Source organism: Medicago truncatula, chromosome 1 (assembly GCF_003473485.1).
Source record: "Medicago truncatula cultivar Jemalong A17 chromosome 1, MtrunA17r5.0-ANR, whole genome shotgun sequence".
Taxonomy (NCBI): Eukaryota; Viridiplantae; Streptophyta; class Magnoliopsida; order Fabales; family Fabaceae; genus Medicago; species Medicago truncatula.
This window is the reverse complement of record NC_053042.1, coordinates 53,845,759-53,861,026: the sequence shown is the minus strand read 5'-3', so window position 1 is coordinate 53,861,026 and position 15,268 is coordinate 53,845,759. Positions and strand designations below refer to the sequence as shown.

Below are 15,268 nucleotides of genomic sequence, written 5' to 3'. Positions count from 1 at the left end.
ATACCCCAAAATATGCTAGTTTATATTAGCAGTAGTTGATCTTCACGCGTTACTTGCGGAATTGGATAAACGCGCCGCTTCGATGTTTTTCTTGTGTTTATCTTGACGGTGGGTTTAGCAAGTGGGCCTAACGTGTATGGATAAGAGGTGGGGTTTGGTTATGATTGAGTGTTGAAAGTGGAGAGTGAGCTAGATTTTTGTGTATGATTGTAAACTATGGGTGAAGTGGTTAAAATTAAGGATTTGGATTCTCTCCGATGACATTGGGTCTGTTTGGGAAACTTTAAAAAAAAGCTTTTCGCTTTTAATTTATAGCTTATAAGCTTGTTTGACAAAAAAAATTCTGTTTGGTAACACCTTTTTACCATGAGCTTATAGCTTATTTCACAAGCTTATAAGCTATTTTTCAGAAGCTATTCCAAGTAGCATTTGAGCTTATAGCTTATAGCTTCTCACTTTTTCTTCCAATTTTACCCTTATTATTTCATTTAAATTGTATTTTTATCCATTATAATTTTTATAATAAGCTACGTAATAAAGACTACAATCTCTTTATTTCAATTTTTGTATATATATCAGCTGGCCTTTTTTTTTTTTGAAAAAATATATATACCTTCGTTTTTTTTTACGAAACAAAATACTATTATTCTATTAGTGTTACTTTTTTTTTTTGAGGTAAATGTTATTTTCTTTATTCTCTGTTATTAGTATTATTCTATTAGTGCTACCTTTTTTTTTTGAGGTAAATGTTATTTTCTTTATAAAGTGGAAACACTTAAATGATAATAAATATAAGATAAAATTTTAGTGAATAAAATTTAATTTAATTTATAATACATAGGATATATTAAATTAATAAATTTAAAGTATTTTTTTAAAGAAAAATTAGTTTACAAAATTACAAATACTTAAATTAATGATATAATTTTTATTATGAATTAAGAATACCCTTTATGTCATTTTACATTTATCAGCTAGTTAAACCGCTATTTTTACCAAACACTTCAGTTAGCTTATCAGCTAAAAGCTATCAGCTATCCACTATTTTTACAAAACAGAGCCATTATATTCGAATGAAGTCGTGATCAAGCTAATCTATGTTTTAATGAAGTTATGTTTCCATGAAGTTTTAATTAAGCTAATTTTTCTGCACGATGAAACTGGATTCTCTTTGATAATATTATGCTCGACTGTAATTGTAGTCAATCTAACTTTTTGGTTACGATAGGTTTACTTTTCTCTCATAACATTATGCTCTATTGAAATCCCAATCGAGCTCACTTTCGTGTTACAATGGGTTTGTATTTTCTCTGTGACATTATGCTCCACTAAAATCTTTGTCGAGCTAAATTTTCAAGTTCAATGCTAGTCAGAGCGGAAGGTGTGTTTTTATGTCGTCGGGTTATGACAATGTAGATTTTCTTTAATGAGATTAATCTACGTCAAAATCTCAACTGTTTATTAAAATTGAAGGAAATTGGTTATAAAATATAATAGAGTGGAAAAACAAGAGTTGAACTTGAGAATTTTCACATTACTCCATCGTAAAAATATAGTACATTTTGTGTTACACTTCACTTAAAAGCTGAAAATTTTCATTCACTTTGACATGTTCATCATAATGTGAAATCTAAAGCCAATTATTGTTGTGGGACATGATATTTCTTAATGGTGTGCTACATTTTCCAAAACGGGAAAGGACTATCTCCTTTGAATTCTCCTCCAGTTTCCTCCTGTGAGTTAATCCCCCAAGCCATTCATTTCTTTTAAGGACAAATCAATGACTATTGATTAAATGAATTAAATCATATGGTTTTGTCCTTTTCTTTTTCATTCCTTCCTCACGTGACATTATCTTCCGCACTCACAACTCACAAACCCAGCTCAACCCATCAGGTTCCAATTGTTGTGTACTGTTTCATTCCATAAATTGAACGAAAACTATAGGTTCTAATAGAAATAGAAAAGTGTTGAAATGTCTCTTAAAATTGATGTTGAAGTTTAGAAAAATCGTGGCACGTTTGCAGGGCAACGTGACACGATTGAATGGTTCAGTTTTTTGGGTTGCCACTGTAAAAATCGTGGCACGATGCAGGAGATAAGATCAAGTATTGTACTGCTACAACCTCCATCGTGGCACGATGGGCTCAAAACGTGGCACGATGCTGCGTATTCCTGAACACTATTTAAGGCTTCATTCTTCATTTTTTGGTAAGAGCTTCAAGAGAGAGAAACTAGGGAAATCAAAGGAGGTAACTTTAGGGTTGAGGGTTTTTTATTAGGGTTATCTTGGGTTGGGAAACATTGTAAATACCTTGGGTGAGTGAAAATCATTGAGTGTCTTGTTCATTGGTGAGATTGGAAAAATGGGTAGAAATTAGGGTTGTTCTTTGTGAGCTTGTCAAAGCTAATTTCTTGTAACTCATTTGTATCTCTTTGTAAGTACTCATTGATAGTGGATTGAAGAGATCAATCTCTCCCCTAGATTAGGTCAAGTTGGACCGAACTGGATCAACAATCTTTGGTGTGTTTGTTTCTCTTCTCTCTTTATCTTTTGCTTGTGGTTTTGAGCTTTTCACTTTGATTACTAGATTAGATATAGGTGTTGTTATTATTGTTGTTGTTTGTGTTCACTTTGATATTGGTTACTACTTTCATTTGCTTCACACATCATAGTTTGTATTGGTGTGATTTTGTAAGCGGTGTTGATACAACAAAAGTGTGAGAAAGCATTGAAGGGTGAAGGTGTATTTCCGGTCACCATGACACAAGCGGAGAAGACCGAGATGGTGGACAAGGCTAGGAGTGCCATTGTCTTGTGCCTCAGTGACAAAGTTTTGAGGGATGTCGCGAAGGAACCAACCACGACGTCGATATGGTCAAAGTTGGAGTCTTGTATATGACCAAGTTTTTGGCTCATAGGCAATTCCTTAAGCAACAACTCTATTCATTCAAGATGGTGGAGTCAAAGACCGTGATGGAGCAATTAATGGAGTTCAACAAAATCCTTGATGATTTGGAGAACATTGAGGTGCAACTTGAGGACGAAGATAAAGTTATACTCTTGTTGTGTGCTCTACCGAGATCATTTGAATCCTTCAAGGATACCATGCTCTATGGAAAAGAAGGCATTGTCACCTTGGAAGAAGTTCAAACGGCTTTGAGAACCAAGGAGTTGATCAAGTCCAATGACTTGAGAGCAAATGAAAACAGTGAAGGCCTTTGTGTTTCAAGAGGAAATGGTGGAGGTAGAGGTAACCGAGGAAGCTCAAAGAGCGGTAACAAGGAAAGGTATAAGTGCTTTAAGTGTCACAAGTTTGGTCACTTCAAGAGGGATTGTCCGAAGGACAATGAGAACTCCGCGCAAGTTGTGTCCGAGGAGTATGAAGATGCGGGTGCATTGGTGGTTTGTTGTTGGGAGGATAAAGAAGGTGAGGTTTCTCACCTTGGTATTGATGCCTTGTAGAGCGGTGGTCGTCTAGAGAGACGTTAAACACTCAACATCAGCCTGGAAAGGCGGTAGGAAGAATACTCAAGGATAGCCTGGAGAGGCGGTGTGAATAATACTCGTGATCAACCTTTGAGGTGGAGTTGCAAGGTGAAGGCATAGTGTGTGTACACATTTGGAAGTTGAGGTAGAGAAAACTCAACTTGAGGTGGAGTTGATGACACCGGAAATGGTACGACTATGGAGGCCTTGGGTGTTTATGCTCTAGTTGTGAGCATGTGAATTCTTCATGAGGACGAAAGGCATTCCGGGGTTTGAAAAATGTATGATATGGCTTGTGTGATTACCTAAAAGACCAAGGGTTATTGGATGCAAGGTGATATTCAAGGAAGCGGGAGACGTTCCGTGGTTGAAGAGATTTTTGGTGTAGACTTGTGGAGCTACTTGGTGTAGTTGGATGCAAGGAAAAGGAAAAGGAAAAGGAGAATGGTGGTTGATGGTTAAAGTTTCATCACCATCAATTTAGAGTCAAGGTGGAGAAATGTTGAAATGTGTCTCAAAATTAATGTTGAAGTTTGGAAAAATCGTGGCACGTTTGCAGGGCAACGTGACATAATTGAATGATTCAGTTTTTTGGGTTGCCACTGGAAAAATCGTGGCACGATGCAGGAGATAAGATTAAGTACTATACTGCTACCAACTCCATCGTGGCACGATGGGCTCGAAACGTGGCACGATGCTTCGTATTCCTGAACACTATTTAAGGCTTCATTCTTCATTTTTTGGTAAGAGCTTCAAGAGAGAGAAACTAGGGAAATCAAAGGAGGTAACTTTAGGGTTGAGGGTCTTTGATTAGGGTTCTCTTGAGGGGTTCTCTTGGGTTGGGAAACATTGTAAACACCTTGGGTGAGTGAAAATCATTGAGTGTCTTGTTCATTGGTGAGATTGGGAAAATTAGTAGAAATTAGGGTTGTTATTTGTGAGCTTGTCAAAGCTAATTTCTTGTAACCCATTTGTATCTCTTTGTAAAAACTCATTGATAGTGGATTGGAGAGATCAATCTCTCCCCCAGATTAGCTCAAGTTGGACCGAACTAGGTCAACAATCTTTGGTGTGTTTGTTTCTCTTCTCTCTTTATCTTTTGCTTGTGGTTTTGAACTTTTCACTTTGATTACTAGATTAGATCTAGGTGTTGTTATTATTGTTGTTTCTTGTGTTTACTTTGATATTGGTTACTACTTTCCTTTGCTCCACACATCATAGTTTGTTTTGGTGTGATTTTGAGTTCGAGTTCACAACAAAATGTATATACTATTTATCTATACTACCAAATTGATTTTCCAATCAAATGGGTAGTGTTCCAATTGTTACTGGAAAATTAAACGAAAATGAAAAAGAAGAATTATAAGTAGAAGTATAAACAGACAGTGGAAATCAATTTTCCAGCAATCAATTTTCCTAAAACCTAAGTCAATTTTCGAAATTGAATCTCCTTCTCTCACTTGGTGTTGCTATCTCTCTCTAAGTCAAGAAAAGAATCAAACCCATAAATTGACTTTTTGAAGGTTGATAAGTTTTGTCTTTTAATTTGTTGAAGGAAGGATGGAAAATAGAAAAGGAATGAAGAACATCACAGTTGTTCCACCGCTGTTATCGTTGAGATTGATTTATAAGTGAGGAAGGAAGGAAGTAAAAAGACAAAGTCTATTTAATTTCTTTTATTAATAGCCATTGATCTGACATGAAGAGAAATGAATGGTTGGGATTAGTTCACAAGAGAAAACAGGAGGAAAAGTCATAGGAGATGAATCTTTCCCTTCCAAAACAATTAATTATATTAAAAAAAAAAAGCAAGTTCAAGATATTTTTAAAAAAATAGTAAGTAATTTTTTTCCACCGTGACATTTTTCTTCCTCTCCAACAAGCCGCCCATAATTTTCTCTCTCTAGGTTTTCTCTTCCCGTTTCTTCATTGGGGGTGGTTTTGGGTCAATTATTGACCTGAAATTGCCCCTCTTTATCTTTTTCTATCTATTTCAATCTAAATAAGTGAATTTCACATAGATTTAGGTTTTTTTCTATGTGATTTCATCATCTAAGTGTGGTGGTTTGTTGTTCGTCGTCTTGTGCGGCGTTATTTGCTTTCTCGTCTTCTTGCGGTGTTCATTTTATTCCTATTGAAAGATCGATTATTCAATCAAAGATTTGGACGTCAACGTTGTAGATCCGGAGGCCATGGGTATTCTGGTGACTTTAATTTTATCATATATTTTTGTAGGCATTATGCCGTTATATGCTATTAACTTGGATGTTGTGAGTTTGTTCACAGATTCATCCTTTACGTTTTTAGCGGTGTTGAATGATGTAATCTCTCGATTTAAATGAATGAATATCATTTTATTTTTGTCAAAAAAAATGGATGGGGGGTGACAAAACCGATTAGCCAGTCCCATTTTTGCCAACCTCGCATTTATCTCGTCTAAAGTGTGGTAGAGCATGACAACTTGAGACCAGCGACCAAAGTCCTCATAAATTTTAACAAAAATATAATACCAACAACTTAAACATAAATCAAACTACTAAATAACTAAACCAAACTCTAGACCAAAAAAAAAAAAAAACTAAACCAAACATGATATTTGACTATGTGTCAATCAATAATTAGAAACAATATCATAAAAATAAATTAATAATCCAATAATAACATCAAAATAGTCTAGTTTGAATCATTTTGATTTGACAGTAGTACCAAACACTACATATTACAATAATTTGTTTCCCTTTGTGTACAACCATGAAATAATGCAAATAATGATAATGATTTCCCTTTACATATCACAAAACAGCTTGCAAAAAGTAAAAACAATGGCTAACTAAAATAATCGATTTTCAGAAGTTCATAAGCTCTGATCCCACGTTACACCAAAACATATGACTTCCACATAAAAATCCCAACCTCTCTACACTGTTCCACACTGAGCAGGCAATTTGATGGGTCTACGCTGAATTAATTTCAAGATAAAAAATAGTCTAAATTTCTCGAACAAAAAGATCTCTAGCAAAATAAACTAAAAGATCAGACCAAAAAACAAAAACAAAAAAAAAAACCGAGTGTCCGGGTTGAAAACAGTCTTCCTCGTTATGTCTCCTTTTTTCAGCAGGTTGAATGGAACGATCCAATTTAAATGGTCGAGTTTAAAGCATTAACATGCACCACTAAAAAATTCAGTGTAAACATATTTACGTACATTTTCCTTTTCTCTTATTTATTTTTCTTCACAATAATGGCTCCACTGTTATATTTAGTTCATAACCAAAGCAGTGCAAAGGATGGCTTTGAGGAGTGCCACAAAACACTTAACACCTAAAGAATATTTACACTAAAATTAGTCTACTGATAATATTCTAACATATGAGTTATTCACTGTATTTTTTCCAATATACAATTATTTCATGTGTCCTACTCAATTTCGAATTATATAATCCGAACAGTATAAAATACGCTATAATGTCCTCAAAACCGGTGAGGTTTAGTATGGGAAAACTACTTTTTTTCCACCATAGGAAAGTTAGTTTTTGACCATTAGATCAAATCAAGAACACATCCTTATCATACTCCTTCATCACTAGATTTTCTTCTTTTGTCTTCAACCTCACAACCATCAACCAAGACGGTTATTATTCCCAAGGCTAAAATATGTTTTTGGTCCCTGGTAAAAAAAAATTTTGAATTTCATCCCTGCAATTTTTTTTTTGGATCTAGGGACTATTTTTTTAAAAAAAATAAAAATTGCAGGGATGCAATTCAAAAAAAAAAATACCAAGGACCAAAACTCAAACTCGCCATATTTGCAGGGACCAAAAGCATATTTTAGCCTTGGGAATAATAACCGTCTTGGTTGATGGTTATGAGGTTGAAGACAAAAGAAGAAAATCTAGTAATGAGGGAGTATGATAAGGATGTATTCTTGGTTTGATCTAATGGTCATAAACTAACTTTCCCATAGTGGGAAAAAAGTAGTTTTCCCATGCTAAACCTCACCTCTATTTTTTGGATTTTAGAATCCAAAAATGGGATGTACAAGAAAGTTGGAGGGTGAGAAAATAAATTCATTAAGTTGGGCTTTGTACAATTTTAGAATGGCTTTGATTGGCACTCTCAAGTTTTATGATGACGATCGACTTCTTTTTCCACCCTCCACACCTGATTTGGATTATGAAATTCGGAAAAAATGTAAGGCGTAGGAAGATGTTTTTACATCTTTCAAATTATATAATCCAAAATGTTTTACACCACGCGAGAAAAGTAGGATGAGATAAAAAATTGTCTATTATGATTGTGTGGTTTTAGTAAAATCAATTCAATTGTTATGATTAGAGTTGTTGAAATGAGCTACCCAATCCATTTAGAATCGATCTTAACTAGCTTCAGATTTTGCCAGGTTGGACAAAAAGCTCTGCTAAAACATGATGAGCTCTGAAAAAAACATGTGTACAACTTTACACAAACTGCAAGCCAAACGAATCACCCATATCAAAAAAATATTATAAAATAGTCTATAAAAGTTCTTATAGGTAATATTTTTAGGAGTTTTAAACACTATATGAGAAAAATACCTATAGTCGTTGTCGTTCGAACATCACAAACTAAAACTGTTGGAAAATCAATTTTAAATAAATTATATATTCTATGGTTAAATATATTTCTATGTCCGGCCATTAAAATTACAAGTAAGAAAACAAGTAAATATAATTTTCTATTGCTTATATATTTGTGTGTTTATTCATTGGATTGTTCACTTTTATTTTTAATTTTAATAATCAACTTTCTAAGAACTCATTTTAAAAGATGTATATAAGTTTTAGGATTTTTCTATTCTACAAAGTAGACTTATCTCATTCGAGTTAACCGAGTTGAGTGACAAACTATTTAGAGTTGGGTTAAAAAAATTCAAGAAAAATCCAGGCTGAATATCCAATGCTCAAGTTGTACAACTTACTAGATTTGGGAAACCGGCTCATAAGAACTTACCCATTTTTTTAAGGACGAATTGCCCCTTTTTAATAACTCTAACTAAGATACGGTATCTTTATAACTTAATTGAGAGAAAAATGCTAACATGTAGCCTTATAACGTTTATTAAAAAATGCAGTGTAAAAAATTTGTTTAGAAAATTGTGTCATTGTTTTTTCAAAAAGCAAAAGAAAAATGACAATAAAAATTTTTATTGGTAGAATTCTTAACATGTAAAGCGCATGTTAACTTGACCTAAATATATTTTATTCGTAGAATTCTTAATAAGCATGTTAACCTGACCTATAACTTACACGTTAACATAACCTTAACTTTTATATTTGGTCAACGTGGGTTTGAGTTTCCGTTGTTGGGCAACTTGGTAAGTTGATACGTGCTTGTTATATCACTATGATACTCACCTTCACATTGGTCGTGTATGCTCCTTAACATTAGAAGCCAAAAGGATAAAATTCGTCAAATTTTATACCTAAACAGGCCAAAGTTGCACTACTGCTATACTAAAAAACCGATGTGATGTATATATATTTTTTTTTAGAAAACTTAGGTACAATTCCTTAGGTGCTTTTTGTATGGTTCTTAACTAAAATTACATATTTTTTTGGATATAACAAACTTTGAGAAAATTATAGATTTGAGAAAATCACGGTGAATTTAATTAAAAACCATACAAAAAATACCTAAGGAATTGTACCTAAGTTTTCTCCTATTTTTTTATGTTATTATTAAGAATTGTTTTTATTTTTTATTTTTATTTTTTTAAACAAATATTATTAATCTAATAAGGGATCTACACAAGTTATTCAGGATTCTAAAATATGTTTGGCCTGACTTTTTGTCTCTTAGGTTTTTTTTTTTTTAGAGTTTAAAGGGGATTGGAAGGGAATACTTTAGAGGGTATATAGAAGAAAATAATAAAATCTTTCATATTTTTTGAAAGAGAAATTTTTTAGAGAATGAAAAATTAATAATATTTATGATTAATATATTTTTAATTTTAAGAATATTATAACTACATAGATTCAATTTGAAGAACTCGTGTAACCTTCCAAAATCCTCCTCCGATACAATTTTAAAATTCCCCGAAATAAGGAGGGTTTTGTATTGAAAAGAAAAATGAACCATCAAAGTCTTCCCCTCTCAATGTCATTTATTCCCTCCCCTCCATTCCTCCTTTTTTTTCAAACTTCTCCTCTTCAATCCCCTCCAAACTCGCAAACAAAGCCTTAAGAAATATGAATAGTTAAAGAATAAATTTAACTGTTATGCTAACAAATATTCTAATCATGCTAATAAAAAAGGCGAATAAATATATATTTTATTGAAAAAAAAACAATTTTTTAACTTTAACAAAAAAAAATTAATTTGTTGTCTTAGAAAGTGTCCTAAAGAGACTCTTTAGCATTTTCTTAAAGATAGAAGTTATTTTATAATTATTGTTTTTTTTTTTTTAAGTTTAAGAGCTAATTTTAATTCATTTATTTTTTGGAAGAAGAACTACTTTTAATTAGATGAAAGTTGTTTGGTAAAATATTTTTATGAAAACTTTTTGGTGTCTTATATATATATCAATGATTAATTACAAATAAATAGAAGGCAAAAGGGCAACAAGCTGTGCCGCTAAGCCGTTTTAGATAGCAAATTCAATCCTCTTAAACACAACATTCATGGACCTATGTGTCGTAACATGCATTGCTCTGCATGATCCTTTGAACTCTATGTAGAATGTCATCAACCTTTGGTGCTAGGGAGCCAAAAGTATATAAAAAAAAAAATGATATAAAAGCATGTTGATTGTGAGAACACGCTTTCTCATGTTTGTCCACTTTGCTTGACGCAACTTTTAGGGTTGTCTGTCCTACCGTAAAAGTCTCAGCCCCTAATTCCACGAGTGGTGAAATATCGGTTAAGTCCACACATGCATGTTTTTCTCTTACCCAACCGTACACCATAACATATACAGACCCATGTGTTGATCTTCTATCTAATAAGTCGGTCAAAAATTCACCAGATCTCCTTCTTCACTAATGAATCAAATACTAAAAATGACAATTTTCTTTAAAAAAAATAAACTCATTCACTATAAAAGAGTGAAATCATAAACCATCACAAACTCAAACTATCAATGCAATGGTTGTTTGATTAATTGATTTCGAACTATGCCAATATAGCCCTCATCTTATACTATTATAGTATTATGAGATAGATTATATATATTCATGCGTGTTAATCATTTCGATTTGTTGGCTTCTATATGTAAAACTGAGTGAAAGAGACGAAGGTTTCCTAATTTTGGCAAGACATTAAAAGAAAAAAAAAATCAATTAATAACAGTTTTAGCCCCTAATTTTAAACTCATTTCATTAGATAATGAATCAACGGTATATTAATAAACAATTAGGGACAAGAAGTAACATCACTAAAATTTAATTTTGTGATATTTATTTGTTTTACAAATGAGATTCTCCATATGGTTGAAATGATATTACAGACTCTAATGTTTGAGCTTTTAGACTTAGATACTCCTTTTGTACTGAAGTTGTTTTTTTTATCTTACCATGTCTCATTTAGTTGGATTAGATTTTATTTTTGTTGTTGTTAGTTAGTTATAACTCTTTTCGCAAGAAATTTACATTAAACCATGCACTTAAAAAATATTGAAACCTAATTACAGCAGCATCAAGTGGATTAAACCCGTTTGTCACCCTACTAAAAAATATTTTATTTTGCTAAGTTTAAAATAATTTTTTAATCAAAACAATATTTTGCTAAATAAAGACTCAAATTAATTAATTAGTTTATAGCATTCCAGTTTTTTGGGTAATAATTGATATATATATATATATATATATATATATATATATATATATATATATATATATATATATATAAAAACACGATTGAGAGACCAAACAGACAAACACAGTCCTTTCGCGTTTATAGCATGTTACATGTATGTACTCATACCTAATTGACATGAGTCCATGACGCACAATTTTACATATTATTGGAATCAACAAAACCATTAAAGGTTAAATAATATTTATTTTGTCTACTTTTATTGATATTTTTTTTAAAAGAAACAAGCTTAATGTATTTCATTAAACTAGTTTCCAAATTATTTGTTTATTTTCTCTGATTAGACAACTAAAAACGTGGATGTATAATTACGCAAAACATATAATTTTGAGCAAATATATAACACTTTTTCAATTAAAAAATAACACTTTTAATTTATTTTGAACTCAAACATGTGGAGTGTCTTTCATACAGTTAGAGGTTGATCCACTTGTAAAAAAACAGTTGATTGGTCTTGGTCTATATAGTTAGAGGTTTGCCCCCTTATACAAGTTACCAGAAATATGATCTTTAACTTATACATGCAATTAAAATTAAAATTGGAAGATGAAGAACTTATTTTAAGCTCTGCATATTATGTGGAAAAAAATATGTTTTTTGTGATCCATAAATTCTTCAATCAAAATTAATAACCTCTAACTATGGAAGAACCTACCTTTTGTCATTAGAGTTACTACATTATAAAGTTAGGTTAGATGGATAGTCTCCACAAATTTACTCTATTTATGTTTGGAATTCTGAATAAAGTTAGGTTATTAACATTGTTTATCTTACTCCATAAATAATATTTATGAATGATGACCTAACCTCAACTAAAGCTTCCCTAACAAAAAAAAAAAAACTAAAGCTAAGAAAACAATGTTTCGATTGGTTCTGAAAATACACTATTTGTCGCTTTTTTTCCACTTCTTCTCCATCAAAATTACTTAAAAACATGAATCTTTAATTTCTTAGCAATTTAAATGGACTTCTTTTTTAAAGATTCTCTAAAAAAAAAACTTGTTTAAAAATTTGGAGGCTATATTACAACATGAATCTTATTTTTAAAGATAACTCAAAAATATTTTCTGAAGTAAAGGAGGATTGTGCCAAAACTGCCAAAAATAAAGAATCAATCCCAACTTTTTAGTTTCGAATGAACAACCTGTTCAAGTTTCGTCTAAGTTTAAATTTGACGTGCAATTCGTCTAAAATGTTTTTAAATTATTCTTTCAACCAACTATTTAATCTACGAGTTAACAAGATTGCATGGGCGGATCTAGACATTTGATATTGGTGTGGCAAAACTTTCAAAGCAACCATATATATTAACAAAGTAAAACATTGATACCTTAAATGCTATAGATAAGTGGTTTGGGTGATTGTGTTTTACCTTGTTGTTACTAGTTCAATTCCCAGCAACACCCTTTTTTAATACAAATAATTTAAAAAAAACATCAAAATAGCAACACGCCAAGAATCGAACTCAGCACATTCAATTCATCCATCAACACATACCATTGAGCCAAGAAAGAAGTTCTAATATGTTTGCGACTTATATTATATATATAATAATTTAAGTCAAGTATATGGAAAAAAAAAAAAGGAAATAATCTGGTGTGGCAACTGCCACACCATGTTTCAGTGTGGATCCGCCCCTGCAAGATTGTTAGTTACAATAGTGTAAGGATTATATCAATACATGTTTTTGTTTAAAATCTTTTAATAGATTTAAATAATTTAAGTACTCCCTCCGTTTTAAAATGAGTGTCACTGTAGTCAAAAAAATTATTTCAAAATGAATGTCACTTTACATTTTCAATACAACTTTAATTTTTTTTCTTCCAACTTTAACCTCAAAAAATTCTCCAACTTTTCTCTCACACAATTTTAATGCAACTTTAATTTTATAAAGCAAGGGAAGTTTAGTAAAAGTGTTATATCCAATGATTATTGCATTATATTTCTTAATCTATGTGTCAAAGCCTAAAGTGACACTCATTTTGAAACGGAGGGAGTAATAAATTGATAAGAGAATGATAGTTTAGTGATCAATTTGTTTGTTTATTATCAATTTTATAATGACTCAAATCCTAAAAAAAAAACTATTTTGTGCTCCTCTAAAGTCTTAAATTTGATTCATCCTCGAGGTAAAAGTTCATACAAAGTTATGCTTCCTCGAGTGACGTTAGTCTCCTAAAATAATGGATTATTAAATTGGATATCAAGTTTTTTTTTAGTAGAAAAGAGGGATTGATTCAATTTAGAAAGAAAAAAAAAAAAAGTTATGTATTTTCCTTTCATACATTTTTTTTTTTGACAGAATTCATACATTATTTATCTTAATTTATTTTCATGTCTTTAACTTATAAATTAATTTGTCTTTGTGAACATAGTTCAGCTGATTTGGACAATCTATAATATATGCAAGGTCCATGATTCAAATCCAGAAAAAACTTATAAATTAACCTACAATTTCAAATAAAGTAAATTAAATTCAGGAATCCAGAAAAAAAAACTAAATAAATAAACGATTTCATCACCACGAACGCATGTTCCATGATTCACATCTTCATCATTTTTAATTTATATATCCTATAATTCCCTTTTTTTATCTCTAGAAAAAAAGGGAACAAAAAGGTAATAGCGGAGAGAGAAAAAGATTTACATGCCTAAGAAAAAATTTCATTAGACAAATTAATTTAGGAAAATTCTTTTTCCCCTTTTCTGATATTTTTTTTCTTTCTTCATAATAAATTCTACTGTGCCGGCAAAGTTCCATGCCGCCACGGATCAGAAAATTCATTGGAATCGTAATACAAATCCGAATGATTAAAAATCCCATCAAACGCAACATAATCACTATCACTATTATTATTATTCTCATAACCATAACTTCCAAATCCAGTTCCTAAATCAAACGATTCATCATAACTCGGTATCTGATTCTCAAACTCCCATAACTCACCGATTCCAGACGAGTCAGACAAAACTCGGCTCAACTCAGTTTCATCTTTCTTATCTTCCTTCACCGTCAGATATTCATATCCAGGCGGTGGAAGACCGAGTTCGTCGTCGGAAGCTTCAAGAAGATACCCTATCTGAGACTCGCCGGAATCTGACGTCACACGTAGAGAAGACGAAGCAGAAATCTCATCCTGCAAACTCTTCATAACGGAGTCAAGATCTTGTGTTGAAGGTGTAGGATCGGAATCGTTCAAAAAATCGAGTAAATCGTCTCTGATTCGTTTTGCCTCAGACGATTCAACTTCTGACTCGGACGATTCATCACGTAACCGTTTCTTGTTATTGACACTGGTAATAGTAATGTTATCATCACCCATTTTAATTTGAAATAAAATAATAAAAGAGTGTGGTTTTGTTGTTAAGATTGTGTGAGTTTGAATAAGAGTTGACACGGTGGTGAGGAAGAGAAACTCGTGGTGGTTTATATATAAGGGGGGACAATGGAGAGAGAAAGAAGGAATTGAGTGCAATGATGCTGACCACGCAGGCGTGTGGGACCGAATTCTTCTTAACCCATCACCACACACCATTGATTTTTTGCCTTTTTGTTTTCCTGTTTCCCCTATTCCTTTTCTTTTCACCTTTTTCTATTTTTGTTTTTAAACTACCATTTTAGTCATTCAACGTGTAAGACAAGTTGTAATTAAAAATACTTTTTCTTTTAACATTAATCTATTATAAATATAAGAGATATTTGAAAAAACAAAAGTTAATATATTAAATTATACTTTCTCATTTCTTTATTATAATTTTTTTTTAAATATATATTGAACAATTGATGTACATACATGATACGCATTATTATAAAAGAAATGTATATGATCTATGCTATAGATCATGTATCAAAATCAAAATTGTTTATTATAATAAAGACTAAAAGACGTATTATTGTATATTGAATAAAATATATCTTATATTTAC

General features: G+C 31.6%; 1 protein-coding gene across 1 annotated transcript; it reads right to left on the bottom strand.

Annotated features, from left to right (window-relative positions):
• Window positions 1–13,807: 13,807 nt before the first annotated feature.
• On the bottom strand, window positions 13,808–14,759 carry LOC25485510 (uncharacterized). Its single transcript, XM_013614740.3, has one exon. It carries the CDS (start codon window positions 14,662–14,664, stop codon window positions 14,080–14,082), a length of 585 nt encoding a protein of 194 aa, XP_013470194.1. The 5' UTR covers window positions 14,665–14,759; the 3' UTR covers window positions 13,808–14,079.
• Window positions 14,760–15,268: the final 509 nt, after the last annotated feature.

Coding starts and splice junctions, on each gene's coding strand:
- LOC25485510 (XM_013614740.3), bottom strand. CDS start 14,664: ATGGGTGATGATAACATTACTATTACCAGTGTCAATAACAAGAAACGG.